The sequence below is a fragment of the Canis aureus genome, chromosome 29 (assembly GCF_053574225.1).
Source record: "Canis aureus isolate CA01 chromosome 29, VMU_Caureus_v.1.0, whole genome shotgun sequence".
Taxonomy (NCBI): Eukaryota; Metazoa; Chordata; class Mammalia; order Carnivora; family Canidae; genus Canis; species Canis aureus.
The window spans coordinates 37859589-37877586 of NC_135639.1; the positions used below are offsets into that span (position 1 = coordinate 37859589).

The 17998-nt window shown below is 41.2% G+C and overlaps 1 protein-coding gene across 7 annotated transcripts in view; it reads right to left on the reverse strand.

The window, feature by feature from the left end:
* Positions 1 to 16736, reverse strand: part of LOC144301449 (uncharacterized) — a 56937-nt gene extending 40201 nt beyond the window's left edge. Inside the window, exons 1-5 of one of the 7 annotated variants that reach the window (XM_077878531.1) lie at positions 16595 to 16705; positions 14597 to 14640; positions 14111 to 14250; positions 11855 to 12421; positions 1306 to 1317 (exon numbers count right to left, since the gene is read on the reverse strand). In XM_077878531.1, coding sequence (XP_077734657.1) covers positions 1306 to 1317; positions 11855 to 12421; positions 14111 to 14180 — 649 coding nt within the window. In that variant the 5' untranslated portion in view covers positions 14181 to 14250; positions 14597 to 14640; positions 16595 to 16705. Of the gene's footprint in view, positions 1 to 1305; positions 1318 to 11438; positions 12422 to 14106; positions 14251 to 14596; positions 14641 to 14758; positions 14779 to 16305; positions 16371 to 16405; positions 16527 to 16594 lie in introns of those variants that run through there. The other 6 variants (XM_077878529.1, XM_077878525.1, XM_077878526.1 and 3 more) reach the window with 6 other exon arrangements.
* Between the last annotated feature and the right edge of the window lie 1262 nt (positions 16737 to 17998).

Genomic DNA, 17998 nt, shown 5'->3' on the forward strand with positions numbered 1-17998 from the left:
CAAAGCAAAACAAAAAACACATAAAAACGAAAAACCTTTGTAGGACCAGAGGCTTCACAGTGTTAAAATACAAAGAATAAGACTTGGATAGAATTAGTATTCACCATCATATATAACAAATAATATTTAGAATATCTGAAGAGTGGGGCAGCCCGGGTGGCTCCGCAGTTTAGTGCCACCTTCAGCCTAGGGCCTGATCCTGGAGACCCGGGATCGAGTCCCATGTCGGGCTCCCTGCATGGAGCCTGCTTCTCCCTCTGGCTGTGTCTCTGCCTCTTTCTGTCTCTCTCTCTCTCTCTCTCTCATGAATAAATATAATCTTAAAAAAAAGAATATCTGAAGAGTTCATAAACATACTTAAGAATAATATAAAAACCCGAGGGGCACCTTGGTGGGTCAGGTTGTGATCTGACACTTCATACTCAGTGGGGAGTTTGCTTTAGATTCTCTCTTCTCTCCCTCTCTGCCTCCCCCCTATGCACTTACTCCCTCTAAAATCAATAAATCTTTTAATAAAAGAATAATATAAATATCCCAGTGGATAAATGGTTTGAATATGAATATACAATATAATATCTGAATATACAATTGTCAGAAAAAAGAAGGCGCAGTCCCGGTGGCTCAGCAGTTTAGTGCCACCTTCGGGCTCCCTGCATGGAGCAGTTTGATAACATGAATGTAAATCTAAATGTGTGCTCCATTTAACCCAGAAAAGCCACTCTCAAGGAAATATGAGCTTACAGAGATTGTATTACTCACTATAGAATTGTTTATAATAAAGCCCTGGAAAGAAGTGAGAAAAACACCTGAGATAGTAAAATGTTTAAATAAATTATAGAACTTTCATAGACTAACGCCAGTTACTACTGGTAGATAATATGCCACCCAAACTTTAGTTACCATTTTGTTATGCTCAGAGATTTTTTTAAAAAGATTTTATTTGTTCATGAAAGACACACACACAGAGGCAGAGACACAGGCAGAGGGAGAAGCAGGCTCCATGCAGGGAGCCCCATGTGGGAATCGATTCTGGGACTCCAGGATCAAGCCCTGGGCTGAAGGCAGCGGTATACTGCTGAGCCGCCCAGGCTGCCCCTGCTAACAGATTTTGTATCAAGAATTCAGAAAGGGCACAGCAGGAACAGCTTTTTAACTGTATGATGTTGCTTGGGTCTCAGTTGGGAAAACTCAAGGCCGGAATTGACTTAACAGTTGCATGGTTGAATCATTTGAGGCTGTCACAGTACAATAGCCATAAATGGCTAATGAGCAGTTAAAAAGAGGCTGGTCTGAATTTGAAGACACGGTATGAAGAAACTAAAATATCCCCAAATTTTTTTTACATTATTACATGTCAAAATGATATTTTGGATATATAGGTTAGGTTAAATATATTAAAATGATTTAGAATGATTTTAATGTGTCTGCTAGAAAATTTAGTTACATACGTGACTCACATTTTGGGGTTCAAATTATACTTCTTTTGGTTACTACTGATCTGAAAGCCTGCTCACAAGTTTGGTGGTTGTTGCTTTTGGCTAGGATCTTAGGTAGGGCCTTCTGTATGGAGGGCACTCTGGCAAGGCAGGTGAAGCTGAAGTAGGTGTGGACCAAAGCAGTCCTAGGGTTCTCTGTGCAGAGTATCCTGGCAGGACAGCTGAAGCTGAAGAGAATATAAGCTGGGGTGTCTTGGGGTGCTCAGCACAGGGGACACCTTGGTAGGGTAGCTGGAGCCAAGGCAGAATATGGGCCTAGGGTTCATGGGGTGCTACTTAGAGGGGGTACACTGGCAGGTGGATGGGACTGAAGTGGGTCTCTGGTTGGAGGTTTCCAGAGTGCTCTGTGAAGGGAGTGCCTTGGCAGGGTGACTTATAAGTGGGAGTTTGTATCTTTTGACACCTATCACCCATTTAATCCCCCTTGTCATAGATTAATTTATTGTGGGTTTATTTCTGGGTTTTCATTTCTGTTCCATTGATCTGTGTGTCTCTTTTATGTCGATATATACTGTTGATTATGATAGCTTGTATTATAGTTTGAAATCAGGGAGTATGTTGCCTCCAGCTTTGTTTTTATCAAGATTTCATTGGCTCTTTGGGGTCTCTTTTGTGGTTCAGTACAAATTTTAGGATTGTTCTATTTCTGTGAAAAATGCCATTAGAGTTTTGACAGGGATTTCATTGAACATGTAGATTGCTTTGAGTAGTGTGTACATTTTAACAATATTAATTCTTCCATCTATGAGCATGGAATATCTTTCTTTTATTTTTCTTATTTGATTTCTTTCATCAATGTCTTACATTTTTTATTGTACACATTTCCACCCCCTTTTTAAAGTTTATTTCTAGCTATTTTATTATTTTTGATGCAATTGTAAATGGGATTGTTTTCTTAATTTTTCTTTCTGATTGTTTTTAGTGTACAGAAATGCAACAGATTTTGTATATTTTCTATCCTCAACTTGACTGAATTCATTTGTTTAACAGTTTTTTGGTAATTCTTTGGGTTTTCTTTTTTTAGAGAGAGAGAGAATGTGTGCATGGTGGGGAAGGGGCAGAGGGAGAGAGAGAGAAAGTCTTAAGCAGGCTCCATGCCCAATGCAGAGCCCAACACAGGGCTGGATCTCACAACACTAAGATCATGACCTCAGCTGAAATCAAGAATTGTATGTTTTGTTTTTGAAGAATTTATTTATCCATGAGAGACACAGAGAGAGAGGGGCAGAGACATAGGCAGAGGGAGAAGCAAGCTCCCTGAGGGGAGCCTGATGTGGACCTTGATCCCAGAACCTCAGGATCATGATCTGAGCCAAAGGCAGATAGATGGTCAACCACTGAGCCACCCAGGTGTCCCAAGAGCTATATGTTTAACTGATTGAACCACCTGGGCACTCCTGGGTCTTCTATATATAAAGATCATGTCATCTGCAAATAGTGACAGTTTTGCTTTTTCCTTTCTAATTTGAAATAAAATGCCTTTTATTTCTTTGTCTTGCCTAATTGCTCTGGCTGGGATTTTCATTACTACATTGAATAAAAGTGGGGATGGTGGGCATCCTTGTCTTATTTCTGATCTTAGAGGAAAGGCTTTTGGCTTTTTACCCTTGAGTATGATATTGGCCATGGACTTGTCATATATGGTCTTTATTATGTTGAGACGTGTTTCCTCTTATCTACTTTGTTGAGAATTTTTATTATGAACAGATACTGAATTTTGTCAAATGTTTTTCTGTATTGAGATGATCATAGGATTTTTATCTTTCCTTTGGTTAATGTGGTGTGTCACACTGATAATTTGTGGGTGTCGAACCATTCTTGCATCCCTGGAATAAATCCCCTCCGTCATGGTGTATGATCTTTTAATGTATTGGTGAATTCATTTTATGAATATATTGTTGAGGATTTTTGTATCTTTGTTCAGTAGGGATATTGACCTATAGTTTAGTTTTTTTGTGGTTTCCTTATCTGGTTTGGTATCAAGGTAATGCTTACTTCATAAAATGAGTTTGGAAGTGTTCCTTTTTTAATTTTTGAAAAGTTTAAGAAAGGCTTGTAGTTATCCTTTAAATGCTTGGTAGAATTCACCAGTGTACCATCTAATCCTGGACTTTTGTTTGTCAAGAGGTTTTTGATTACTGATTTAATCTCTAGTAATCAGTTTTTTCAGATTTTCTGTTTCTTTTTTTTAATTTTTATTTATTTATGATAGTCACACACACACACACACACACACACATACAGAGAGAGAGAGAGAGAGAGGCAGAGACACAGGCAGAGGGAGAAGCAGGCTCCATGCACTGGGAGCCTGACGTGGGATTCGATCCCGGGTCTCCAGGATTGCGCCCTGGGCCAAAGGCAGGCGCCAAACCGCTGCGCCACCCAGGGATCCCTGATTTTCTGTTTCTTCACGATTCAGCCTTGGTGATTGTGTATTTCTAGAAATTTATCCATTCTTCTAAGCTGTCCAATTTGTTGGCCTATAATTATTCATAGTAGATCTCTGTGATCCTTTGCATTTTTGTGGTATCAGTTATAATATCTCCTCCTTCATTTCTGATTTTGAATCCTCTTTTTCTCTTGGTGAGTTTTGCTCACCAAGGTTTGTCAGTTTTGTTTATCTTTTTAAAGAACAAACTTTAAAAAAGATAAAGTTTCCTTTATCTTTTCTATTATCTTTTTAGTCTCAATGTTATTTATTTCTCCTCTGATGTTTGTTATGTCCTTTCTTCTACTGACTTTGGGCTTTGTTTGTTCTTTTTCTAGTTCCTTCATGTGTAAAGTTAGATTGTTTATTTGAGATCATTTTTTCCCTGATGTAGACATTTGTTGCTATGAGCTTCTGTCATAGAACTGCTTTGGCTGCACCCCATAAGTTTTGGTATGCTCTATTTTCATTTATATTTGCCATAAGGTATTTTTAAAATTTCCCTTCTGATTTCTTCTTTGACATTGGTTGTTCAGTTTCATCGTCACATATTTGTGAATTTTCTTCTTGTAATTGGTTTCTAGTTTCATGCCATTGTGATTGGAAAAGATCTTGATATGATTTCAGTCTTAAACTTATTAAGGTTTGCTTTGTGACCGAATATATGATCTATTCTAGAGAATGTTCCACATGTGAGAAGAATGTGTTCTATTGCTTTTAGATGGAATGTTCTGTATATATCTGTCATAGTCTTATATATAAGTTATATATCTGTTAAATCCATCTGGTCTAACATGTTTAAAGCCATATTTCCTTACTGATTTTCTGTCTGTATCATCTAAGTGGGATATTAAAGTCCCCTATTATTGCATTGTTGTCTGTCTCTCCCTTTATTTCTGTTAACACTGCTTTATATATTTATTTAGGCACTCCTATATTGGATGCATAAATGTTTACAGATGTTTTATCCTCTTGTTGGATTGACCCCTTTATCATTATGTAATGCCTTTCTTTGTTTCTGATTTTGGTATTTGTTTTAAGGTTTATTTTGTCTAAGTATAGCTACTCCAGCTTTCATTTGATTTTCATTCGCATGGAATATTTTTTCCATCTTCTCATTTTCAGTTTGTGTTTGTCCTTACATCTGGAGTATCTTGTAGGCAGTATAGATATGGGTCTTTGTTTTTTTTTTCAAGATTGGTTGATTGATTTATAGAGAGAGGGTGTGTGTATGCAGGTGTGTGAGCTGAGGGGAGGGGCAGAAGAAGAGACTCTCAAGCAGACTCCTCATTAAGTGTGAAGTCTGACATAGGCTGGATCCCATGACCCATGATATGACCTGAGCTGAAACCAAGAGTCGGACATTCAACTGACTGAGCCACCTGGGCACCCTGGGTCTTTTTTTTTAAGATTTTATTTATTTATTTATGAGAGACACACACAGAGGGAGAGACATAGGCAGAGGGAGAAGCAGGCTCCCCTAAGGGAGCCTGATGTGGGACTTGATCCTAGACCCTGGTATCACGTCCTGAGCCAAAGGCAGACGCTCAACCACTGAGCCACCCAGGCATCCCTAGGTCTTGTTTTTTTTTTTTTTTTTTAAATCTTTTTTTTTTTTTTTTAATTTTTTTATTTACTTATGATAGTCACAGAGAGAGAGAGAGAGAGGCAGAGACACAGGCAGAGAGAGAAGCAGGCTCCATGCACCGGGAGCCCGCCTGCCTGGGCCAAAGGCAGGCGCCAAACCGCTGCGCCACCCAGGGATCCCCTAGGTCTTGTTTTTTAACCATTCAGCCTCTCTATATCTTTTGGTTAGATAATTTAGTCCATTTATACCTAAAGTAATTTGATAGGGATGTACATACTGCTATTTTGTTAATTGTTTTCTGCTGTTTTGTAGTTCCTCTATTCCTATCTTCCATTGCTTTCTTCTTTATGATTTGATTATTTTCTTTGGTGGTATGTTAGATTTCTTTTTCTGAAGCTTGCATGTAACAATTTGTAATAGTCTTTTAAGTTGGTAAGTTAAATTTGAATATATTCTAAGACTCTGGATTTTTCTCATTCCCCATTTTTTTTTTTGCTTTTTTTTTTTTTTATTCCCCACATGTTTTATTTTTGATGTCTCATTTTATACTTTTTTCGTGTATCCCTTAACTAATTATTATAGTTATAATTATTATAGTTATTCTTACTACTTTTGTCTATTAACCTTCATAATTGCTTCATAATTGATTAATCTACCACATTTACATTAGATTTTTCTAGACTTTACTATGTATTTATTTACCTTATCAGTGAGATTTATAATTTCATATGTTTTCCTGCTACTAATTAGTGTCCCTTTTTTTTCAGCTTAAAGAAGTCCCTTTAACATTTCTTGTAAGGCTGGTCTAGTAATAATGAACTCCTTTAGCTTTTGCTTGTCTGGAAAACTCTTTTTTTTTTTTTTGGTCTGAAAAACTATCCTGCTGGATAAAGAAGGACTTTCTTTTTTTTTTTTTTCTTTTGCTGGTACGATAGTCTTGGTTGGCAGTTTTTTTTTTCTTTCAGCACTTTGAATATATAAGCCACTTTCTTTGACATACAAAGTTTCTGCTGATACCTTTATGGGGGGGGGGTGGTTCCTTGCACGTAAGATGTTTTTGTCTTGTTGCTTTTAGGATTCTCTCCTTGTCTTTTATTTTTGACCCTTTAATTATAAAGCATTTTGTTGTCTTTTGGGGTTCATTTTATTTGGAACTCTGGAATTCCTGGATATGTTCTGGATATGTTACCTTCCCTAGATTAAGGAAGTTAATTCCTTAGACATTTCTTCTTCCAGTAAATTGTCTGCCTCTTTTTGTTCTCCTTGTAGAACCCCTATAATGTGGATGTTGGTCCACATGATGTTGTCCCATAAGTCCCTCAAGGTACTTTCACTGTTTTTTATTCTTCTTTTTTTGATGCTTTGACTGGGTGAGTTCTACTGCCCTGTTTTCAAGTTCACTGAGTCTTTCTTCTGCTTCATTATTTAACCCCTCTACAATATTTTTCTTTTTAAAAAAGATTTTATTTATTTATTTATTTATTTATTTATTTATTTATTTATTTATTTATGAGAGAGAGAGAGAGAGAGAGAGAGAGAGAGATTGAGAGAGGCAGAGGCAGAGACACAGGCAGAGGGAGAAGCAGGCTCCTTGCAGGGAGTCTGATACAGGACTTGATCTCAGAACCCCGGGATCATACCCTGAGCCAAAGGTAGACACTCAACTGCTGAGCCACCCAGTCGTCCTTCTACAATATTTCTCAATTCACTTCTTGTATTCTTCGTCTCTATGACTTCTATTTGGTTTCTTCTTATATTATCTGTACCGTTTTTGAAGTTCTCACTGTGTTCATGCGTTCTCCCAAGTTCAGTGAGCATCTGTATGACCATTATTTTGAACTCCCTATCAGGTAACTCACTTATCACCATTTCATTAAGGACTTTTCCCCCGAAGGGAAAAAGAATACTGCCCTTCAGGCCACATCTATGAAGTATTTATCTTGTTCTTTTATTTGGAACATATTCCCCTATTTCTCCATTTTCCTTCTTTCTGTGTTGGTTTTTATGTGCTGGATAAAATAGTTACCTTTCCCAGTCTTGATGAAGTAGACTTGTGTAGTAGATGAGCCTTATCATGCAAGCCTTGCCCTAACTCTTGGTTACCTCTCAAGCCTTCATGATTGTCCAAGCAGCCTATTTTATTTTAGTGCCTCCTACTAGCAGAGGATGTGCTAAGACCTGTCAGTGTCCCAAAGGGTAGGATATCAAGCAGCACTTAGGTTCAGCTCAGGAAATAGCTTCTAACTTTTGCAAATATACATAGTCCTATGGGACTACAAGTGTAAGTCCCACTGGTCACCAAAGCTAGATGCTCTAGAAGTGTCCCCTGGGTGGCAGGCAGTCACTTATATTTAGGTGCCAGGTGAGTATACAAGTTTCCTTCTGGGAGATACCAGGGACCTGGGGTGAGGCAGAGAGCATGAACATGGCATCCACTAGCACCCATCTCTTAGTGTATCTCAGTAGGCACTTAGTTGTATGCCAAACCAGAAGCCTGTCCCTCAGGCTGATGTTCCAGGACAAGCAAATAGATCTCTTTCCCAGAAAGACTAGGTGGGGTTTCAATTTCTTCTCTGCACAGTGCCTTAGGGTTGGTGGCCAGCCAATAACTGTCTCTTTGTTTGTAACAATCCCCTGGGCTACAAGAATACAAGCCCTATTGGCCACTAGAGAAAGACAGTTCAAGGGGTGTCCTCTGGATTGTACACATAAAAACCAGCATACCAGAGACATGCTTTCTCTGGGAAATACTGGTGCTATGGAGCACAGCAGAGGGAGAATGAAGATAATGACTGCCCTCTGAGGTCTCTGGAGAGAATTATAGTGTGCCCTTACCTATATGTTTAATTAGAATACTGCCCTTCAGGCCACATCTATGAAGATAAGCTAATAGGGCTCTTTCATAGAGAGACTGAGTGCCTTGGTCTGTTGTCTCTTGTGCCGTGAGGGTGGGAGCCAGTTAACTTATTTCTCCATTGGTTACAGTCCTTTGGACCCACGAGCATAAGCCCCACTGGCTACCAGAGCCACGCAACTAGAGTTGTCCACCTGGGCCACAGCTGCAATAATTGGTATGCCAGAGGAAGCTATAAGCTCTTTTCTGGGAGACAGCAGTGGGCTGAAGTGAAGCAGAGGGAGAATGGAAAGATGGTGCCAGCCATTTTCCATACCTGGAAATGCAAGGCCCCTAGGTGTGTGTTAAATTAGATGCCTGTGCCTCAGGCCATCACTTTAAGATAAGAAAATAAGGTTCTTTCACCGGAAATCTGAATGCTTCTGGATTGGCTGCTTCCATGCTGGTCCCGGGGTAAGTCCAAATGTGAGAGCCCTTTAAGAGCTGTTTTTCAGTTCACTCTAGCCTTGCCTTGTGGGTCTCCTGAATGTGAGTCCTGTTGGTTTTCAAAGCCAGATGTTTTGGGGACACATGTCTCAAGTCTTAAAAGTTGGAGTACCCAGTTTGGGGCTCAAAGTCTTTGCTCCTCAGAAAGAAGCTCCAGGTTATGGGTTCCCTCCTGAATGTGGGTTGCTGCACCAAGGGTAGGATTTATGGCAATTGTCTCCACTTCTCCTACCAGCTTCAGTGTGAGTTTTTTTCTTATTTGTGTTATCTATTGGAGTCACTCAGTGAGTTTCTAGTTGTTGGTTTTTTTTTTCCCCCCAGAGGAAATTGTTTCATAGGTAGCTGTAGATTAGGTTTATGTGTGAAGAGGTGAATCCAGGATCTTCCTACATTGTCCTCTTAATCTGGTGTTCTCTTTTGTTATTACTATAATAGAAGCAGCCAGCAATCTTTAAAGAAATTTAGTAACATATGTATAAAGAGAACATTTTAGGGGCACCTGGGTGGCTCAGTGGTTGAATGTCTGTCTTTGGCTCAGAGTGTGATCCTGGGGTCCTGGGATTGAGTCCCACATCAGGATCTCCGCAGGGAGCCTGCTTCTCCCTCTGCCTGCATCTGCTTCTCTGTGTCTCTCATGAATAAATAAAATCTTAAAAAAAGAACATTATAAAAGATCTTTTATATTTTCTATTTACTCTTTATTTACTCATTTCTTTTCTGCAGAACCAGGATTCTAAGATGTCTATATATAGATATGTGTGTACTTAATGCAGAAACTTTTCACACCTTTAGAGCTCTTCAGATCTATTCTTGGAAGTCATGTGCCATTAGTTCTGTGTGTGTGTGTGTGTGTGTGTGTGTGTGTGTGTGTGTCTGAAGCAGTCACAAGCTTACCCAGATTCAAGTAGAGGTGAAAAAGACCTCCATCTCTTCATGAGATTAGTGTTGAAGAATTTATGGGAAATGTTTTTAAACTGCCTCATTGTTACTGAGTATCTATCTATCCAATAAATTTCTTACAGTGCAGGATTGCTGGAGACCAGCATTTACTTCTTCATGTTGTAACTTGTATCTGGGTTAATTAATCTATACTTTGCCTTCTGTTTTGTCAAAAGAAATGTTTACTTTTAAATCTTGTTTTCTGATGAATCATGAATCATAATTTCCTGTTTTGGTTTAATCAGTAAGTAAATCTCAAGTTGTTCTTCCAGATTTTTCCTTTTCTTTTCACAGTATCTTATCCTTTTAGAAAATGTTCTATTATTGCTGTATAATCTAAATATTTATTGGTATAAAACCATAACTTTCGATTTCTCTAATGATTTTGTCTGTTAGGAATTTGGGAAGGCTTACTTAGGGCTCTCATACAGTTTTGGTCAGATGTCATATGGGGCTTCAAGTCACCTGAAGGTTGCACTTGGCTGGACATCTACAATAACTCACTCACATGGCTGGTAGTTGATGCTGCCTGTCTGTTGGGAGCTCAGCTGAAGCTGTCAACTGGAGCATGTATATGCAGCTTGTCCATCATAGTGGCCTCAAGATAGACTTTTTACATGGCAGCTGGTTTTCTTCAGAGTATGTGTCTCAAGAGAATCATGCAGAAACTTTCACACCTTTAAAGAGCTCTTCAGACCTATTCTTGGAAATCATGTAGCATCAGTTGTTTTTTGTGCTTGAAGCAGTCACAACCCTACCCAAACTCAAGGGGAGGTGACAGACCCCCCCATCTCTTCATGAGTTAAGTGTTAAGGAACTTGTGTGCAGTATTTTTAAACTGCCTCATTGTTACTGAAGTATGCTTTACAGAAAAAAAAAATGCAGACTGTAGATATTGAGCTTAGTGAATCTTGACAATTGTACAGACCCAAGCATCCACCACCTGAAATAAGGTATAGAGAATGTTTTCACTCTATAAAGTTGCTTTGTGCCATTTTCAGTCCTTACCCAGTTTCTTCCTCCCATAGTTGGCCACTAGCTGAATCTATTAGTTCTATTCTATTAATTAGTTTTTCCTGGTGTGTGTATGCGTGTTCTTTCATTCAACATAAAGCTTTGAGATTCTCCCATATTATTTCATGTATCATTTGTTATTTTTTATTGTTGAGTCATATTTCATTATATGAACATACTATAATATACTACTTTATGTATTGTTGGATATTGGGTTTTGTCCAGTTTATGACTATTATGAATTGGGATGATATGAACATTCCTGTATACATCTTCAAATGGGATCAGGTATCTTTGGGGCCAATATTATATTACTATTCAAAGCCACAGTATTTCTAAAGCATTTCTGTGCCCAAAGACCTTTGATATAATTTACCTCTCTAGATGATAAAGATTTGCTATCAAGTGTTTTGGGATGAATATCTTCCCAGAGGTCTTGAATCCAATACAAGATTGATTTGGATATGTAAAGAGAAGACTTTGGATTCATAAGAGCTGATCTATTTAATGGTTCAACTTACAAATTTAAAATTTATATGTTATACACAGAACAATCTCCCAAGTATGCACTAGATTAATGGAGGTACTTTGGGAACTTAGGTCAAAATAAACTGACAAATTATGAAACATATGTGATAATGATAATAAACAAGACATTTATTTTTCATACTTATTTGGGGGGAAAGGGAAAAGTCAGTTTGCCCTACCCAATGATGGTCTTTCTGAAAGAGTCTCCATTCATTCCATAGAATTGGATAGGTTGCTTGATCTGAGGATTTTGTACTTTTAATTCATAAAGAAAACTTCCTTTGAAGAGAGTGGTCAAAGGGTGAGTCTTTGTGAGCAGCTTCGCTGGTGCACGGCCAGACTCCCTCTTTGAGTGAAGCTTTTCCCACACTGGCCACACAGATAGGGTGTCTCTCCTGTGTGGATTTTGCCATGCAGGATACAATTGCCCCTGGTGTGGAAACTCTTCCTGCACTGTGTGCAGGCATAGGGTTTCAGGCCTGTGTGGACTCTGATGTGAACAATTAAGCTTCCTTTCTGACTGAAGGCTTTTCCACACTGATCACATCTATAGGGCTTTTCACCACTGTGAACTCTTCTATGAACAGCAAGGTTACTTTGATTTCTGAAGCTTCTCTGACAAATAGCACATTCATAGGGTTTCTGTCCAGTGTGGAGTCTTTCATGAACGGCCAGACTACCTCGTTGACTAAAGCTTTTCCCACACTCCTTGCACTGATAGGGCTTTTCTCCTGTGTGTATTCGCTGATGTGTAACAAGATTGCCTTTGGCCCTGAAGCTTTTTCCACAATGGGTACACTCAAAGGGTTTTTGACCAGTGTGGATTCTCTCATGCAAGGTTAGACTACCTTTTTGCCTGAAGGATTTTCCACATTCCTGACACTCATAGACCCTCTGTCTCACTCCAGGTGAATCTTCCTGTAGTGTCTTAGAATCTGGGGATTTTTGTTCCAGCTTCTCTCTTCTGAAAGAATTCTGGAAATCCCAGCTTGAGGATCCTGTGGCCTCAGAGTGATCATATTTGTGGTGGGCTTCTGTCATCACATCTGGTAAAATGAGAGGGAAGTCATGTAAGATGCACCAATATGCTGAGAAGAATAGGGAAAAAAGAAACAATGCTTTGAATGCTTATTATGTGCCAGACATTATACTATGAATTTTGCATAGATAATTTAATCCTGAAAACAATCCTATGAGAGTGCTACAGATAAAGAAATGAAAGCATAGGGAGGCTGAGTGAAGTAAGTCAGTCGGAGAGGGACAAACATTATATGTTCTCATTCATTTGGGGAATATAAATAATAGTGAAAGGGAATATAAGGGAAGGTAGAAGAAATGTGTGGGCAATATCAGAAAGGGAGACAGAATATAAAGACTGCTAACTCTGGGAAACGAACTAGGGCGGGGGGTGGGAGTGAATGGGTGATGGGCACTGGGGGTTATTCTGTATGTTAGTAAATTGAACACCAATAAAAAATAAATTAAAAAAAAAGGGGCAGCCCGGGTGGCTCAGCGGTTTAGCGCCGCCTTCAGCCCAGGGCCTGATCCTGGAGACCCGGGATCGAGTCCCACATTGGGCTTCCTGCGAGGAGCCTGCTTCTCCCTCTGCCTGTGTCTCTCTGCCTCTCCTTCTCTCTGTGTCTCTCATGAATAAATAAATAAATAAATAAATAAATAAATAAATAAATAAAAAATAAAAAGAAAGCATAGGGAGGTTGTCACAGATCTTGGAGCTAGCTAAGTGTAGAGTTGATATTGAATGCAGGCATGATCCACAGTAGTATTCTGCCTCTAAATTTAGTTTAATTTAGCCTCCCAAAGAATCTGGTAAGGTAGACATGATTATCTCCATTTTGTAGATAAGAAAACAGGCTCAGAAAAATTAAGAAAACTACATATTAAAGCCCCATACCCAAGTTTTATCTGACTCCAAAACAGGTATGGATCCAGGTTGTGTAGGGCTGAAAGCTTTAAAATTTTGGAGGCATTACATTAAGAAAAACTGTAAAATTAGATACTGGGGCCTGAAGAGACCAATACATGAGAAATCTATCTCTGCACCAATCTGTTGTCCTGACAAGTAAGCACCATGACATCAGAAAATATGTATCAGAATCTTTGATACATTACATCTGTTATCTCTAGTCCCAGTAACCCTGCAAGGTAGTTTATTGTCCCATTTTACAGATGAAGAGCCTGGAGCTCAAGGAAGTTAAATAGTTTGTCTGATATCTTAGATCAAAGTAGGAAAATTATAGAATCTGATCCAAGGAAATGTCCCCCTTAATATCCATGCTATTTCAGTCTACTAAGCTACAGTGGAACTGAAATCAATTTTGGCTTGGAAGTTATTCTCAAATATTTCCTATGCAGATGCCGACAGTGTTTTCCATACTGCTCTACATCTGAGTCTCTTACTGCACTTTATTATGGGTCCATTTATCACTATTAACAGTTTTCTTGGAGTCATCCTAAGAAGATTTCCTCCTTGTTCTCTTGCCTTACCCTTATTCAGTGATTGTGCGGAGATATAAAGCTGCTTATTCATTTTTTTCAGAGACTACCTCAAAACTACCTCCATATCAAGATCATTTTCTTGCTATTTCTAATGTTATTTCTAATTCTGGCTTGCAGGCCTTCCCTGTAGTCCCCAGGAATAGTAAACTCCTCTAAAGGAATGTCTCCTCTACTTCCTCAGCCTGCTGACCAGTGCTTGAGTACAGGAACACTGAATATTGTCATTTGAGGTCATCTCAGCAATCAACCGACTCACTCACTGAAAAATGCTACATTCTGAGCATATCTTCCATGACAGTCCAGCAGGGTAGCTGTTGGAAATCCAAACATGTCCACGCCTGCTGTATGACCTTAATCACCACCTCTTCATATGGTTCTTCCATGGGCTATTCTTGAACACCTGAAAAGGAAAAAACAAACAAAAAACAGAACAACAAAAACAACAGATAAGGGCAGGAGAATTAATAGGTGAGAAGCATAAAGTCAATAGGAGCTGCAGTTTGGGGTAGGAGTAAATGGAGGAAATCTGGATTGGCGTGATGTAATCACTTATAATGTAACTGCGAAGTTGGCCAAAAAGTACCATGACCACACATAAATGAGTCACAGTGGAAACATGAGGTGGGGAAGCAGAGAACATATATATCTCTTCCTGCCAATCCCAAGATAATGGTCACTCTTGTTTGTACTTTAGCCTTGGCATGTGATTGGGATTTCCCACTTCCTTCCCCGACCTAAGCACCTACTCTTTTATCCTTCAAGCCTTGAAAGGAATTCAGCATCTCAGCATCTAAAAAAAAAACAACATTTCAGCCTTCATGATTTGTTCTAAGATGAAAATGGCTCTAGCTCTCCCCTCCAGTTCCCCCTAAGTTATAAGGACAAAGCAAGAGATCTCATATGTTTACCTTTTAACATTATTTAGGAGATTCCAGATCCAGATCCACCCCTCTCCTATTCTTCAAGATATGAGAATACCAATTCTAAGTGTAAATACTTGTCAATTCTTGGAAGAGGAAGACCTACTTTAGACTCTCAAAACCAAGCCCAAGGCACTCCAACTAGGATAAATAACCTGCCCAAACTCTCAGAGCCAATAAGGAGTCCAGGGTGGACAAAGGATCAAATTCAAGACTTTCGAGATCTAAAGTCTATGCCTTTACACTAGACAGGTCTCTAGTTTCACTAAAGAGCTGGTGAGAACTTTTATAAAATGGAACAGAATATAACAGTGCTTGACCAGACTTTACTACTCTTCAAGATCCTAGGAATCCTCTTGCTCCATATTATCTGTATCTTTTTTTCCCCCTTACTTTATGACCCAAATTACTAAATCTGTACTTTATGCAGTGGTTCAGTGCATATTCCCTCCAATATATCTCATCAAAATGCTGGCCTCCTGATTTACTGAAATAGTAAATAATTACAAATAATTACAATTCTTGTTTTGTTAACCTGAGCACCTGGTCTTGACAACTATATATTATGCTACATTTGTTTTGACTGGAGAAGCATTTTAAAGTTGTATTTGGAGGCCTCAGCTCCAATTTGGAGGAGAAACTAAAAAGGAATCCTTTATGAGGGTACCAGAATGCTATAGGACATTCATTTGCTAGTTCAGGGTGTTACTGCTCAACAACTGCATATCCATCAAGAGTCCCTGCAAAGTGCACAAAACCTGGTGCCTCAGGTTGGACTCTGTCCCTAGGAAATCCAGCAACTAGTTTGGTCAGAACAAGTGGGTAGAATCTATAGCTCTGCCTCTCCACATGCTATGAGATCTTCCAACAAGTAAAAGCTCAGCTGTGTCTCAGGAACTGCCTTGGTTAATAAAGGGAGATTATTTTATTTTTCTCCCTAGGTCACAAATCTGAGGAAATAATCTCCTGAAGATTTTGGAGAAGTGGCTTTATTAATAGAAAATTGCTTTTCCTACCAGAAAGGTTATTTATCCTTTGTAAAGATTCAGAATTAGGCCCTAAGAGCCTTGGATTCTTGCCTTGACTTCTCCCCTACCCCCATACAACCTTGGACAAGTAACCAAACAGCCCTGGCTCTATTTCCTCGGGAACTAAATAGGTTAATAACACTGTCGTATCAGGTAACTCTTGGGAGAATAAAAGAACCAAATGTGAAGGATCTCGGAGAGGACCCGCAGACCCAAGGCCTAAAGCTGAGAGTCCTCAGGAGAGCCCTAGCGGAGGCGGTAAACTTTGCTGTCTCTGGAACCTCTTGGGCGACAGTCTCAGGTTTAGATGAGGGTAGGGGTGATTCACATCTGAATCCATTTGGTCCTTTCTCCCATTCTCCACCCTGACAATGTCTTCTCTCCCATCCCCCTCCCTGGAGAGGCGGCATTTTCCCCAGACCGTGTGGTCAAATCCTCACTGCAGGCCCCCGGGCACACCTGCCTGCGGCCTCCCCCTCCCGCGTCTCCAGGGCGCGGGGCCCTCACCCAGGCTCGGTCCTGCGGAGCGGCGGTCGGGGGCCCCTGCTCCCGCGGGCACGGCCTCCCCCCCGCCTCAGGACCCCCCGGCCCGCCCTGCGTGCTGGACCTCGGAGCCCCGCTCTCCGGTCCAGCTGGACCCTTCTCTGCGGGCCGCACGCCTCTCCCCTCGCGGGCGGCCTCCCTCGGGGTTCAGGCCGCCGGGCCTGCTCAGGGCCGCGGAGGGCCGGGGGCGACGGCCCGCCCACGCGGCCCCGCCCTGCCCGGGCGCACTGACCCGGCCCGCGGCCTCACTCACCGCAGCGGCGCGCGCCCGCAGACAGACAAAGGCCGGCGCCGAGCCCACGGCAGCGCCGGCGCGAGCGGACGGAACTACAACTCCCAGGAGGCTGCGCGCGAGCCCGCCCGCCGGGTCCCGGGCCTTGGGCGTCCCGGCGTCTCGGAGCACTGTGGGAAACGTAGTCCGGCGGCGCGCCCTGCCGCTCGGGCTCGGAAGGTCCCGACGGGGCGGGGCCCTCAGGCAGATGCCCTTTGGCCTCTGGGCAGAGGCGTCTGATCTACCAGCGTAGTTCCGAGAGGGAGGGCGCTGCGCAGGGGCTCAGTTTAGCTATGCCTGGTATAGCAGTCTAGGAAAGCGGTCAGCTCGGCTAGGAAATCGGGAATCCGGGGTTCTTGCAGTGTTTCGTGGAAGGAAACAAAGTCTTGTGGAGAGAAAAGCCTTGGGTGCTTAAGGGTTTTGTATTGAGCTGCTGCATGAGCAAAGACTAAATGTTTTGCAGTTTGGGCTCTGAAGCTAGGAGCAAATCTTTCAAGCAGAGACTGTGGGGGAAGCATTTGACACAACCGGAGAATTTCGAGGGTCTGGGAGGAGGATACTCTTGTCTGGTGTAGAGTTACTCCTTTCGGATCTCTTTAGTAAGATACTTGTCTTGAATTTGCACATGGGCTCCACCGTTGACTAGCTGCAGGGCTCTGGATAGGCTTCTTACCCTGGTGGGGAGGCCAGGGTATGGTTAAGTGGCAGAACAGGCACCAGGTGAGTTTCTTGGGAGAGCCAGGGTTCAGGTCAGGCAACCCTCATTCCGTTCCTTCAGAGCAAAGGCAGGTATGTGAGTGAACCCAGAAAAAGTCGTTCTTCATGTACTCTATGAATTATGGAGAGAAAACAGTATTTTCTAGGGTAACAAATTAGATTTCTTAACTGGAGTTGTGATCGAACGTGGAGGAATTGTAAGCTCTGATAATCACTCAGCACGTGGTGCAAGAGCTCTTTTCCTATGGGGCGTCTGTGAAGTGCCACCCAAACACAGGCAGTGAAGTCCTTGGTCTCCGTTGTGTGGTACTTCTAGGGGTAAGATTGCTTTTGAGCATCTGTGAGATAAAGGTTCTCTAAAGATGCCCTAAGCCTCTTCAAATGTACTTTTATAAGATCCTGACGTCTCCTCAAGAGAAAATTTTGGACGCAGAAGAATGGCTTTAAAGTTCCTGATGACTGAGGCTGCTGTTGCCTGGGGCTCCCTCCTCCTTAGAATCGCCATTACTTTTCCTTTTCCCTGGAGCTCTCTTGCTCACTGTGCTCTTCAGGCTCCCTGCTCCAGAACTCCCATTTGGACACTGGTTTGCCCTCTTGAATGGAGGGCTTCATAACACCAAACTTACCTCTTGCTATATCCTTGTTCTCTACCCCACAGCCACTTATCTG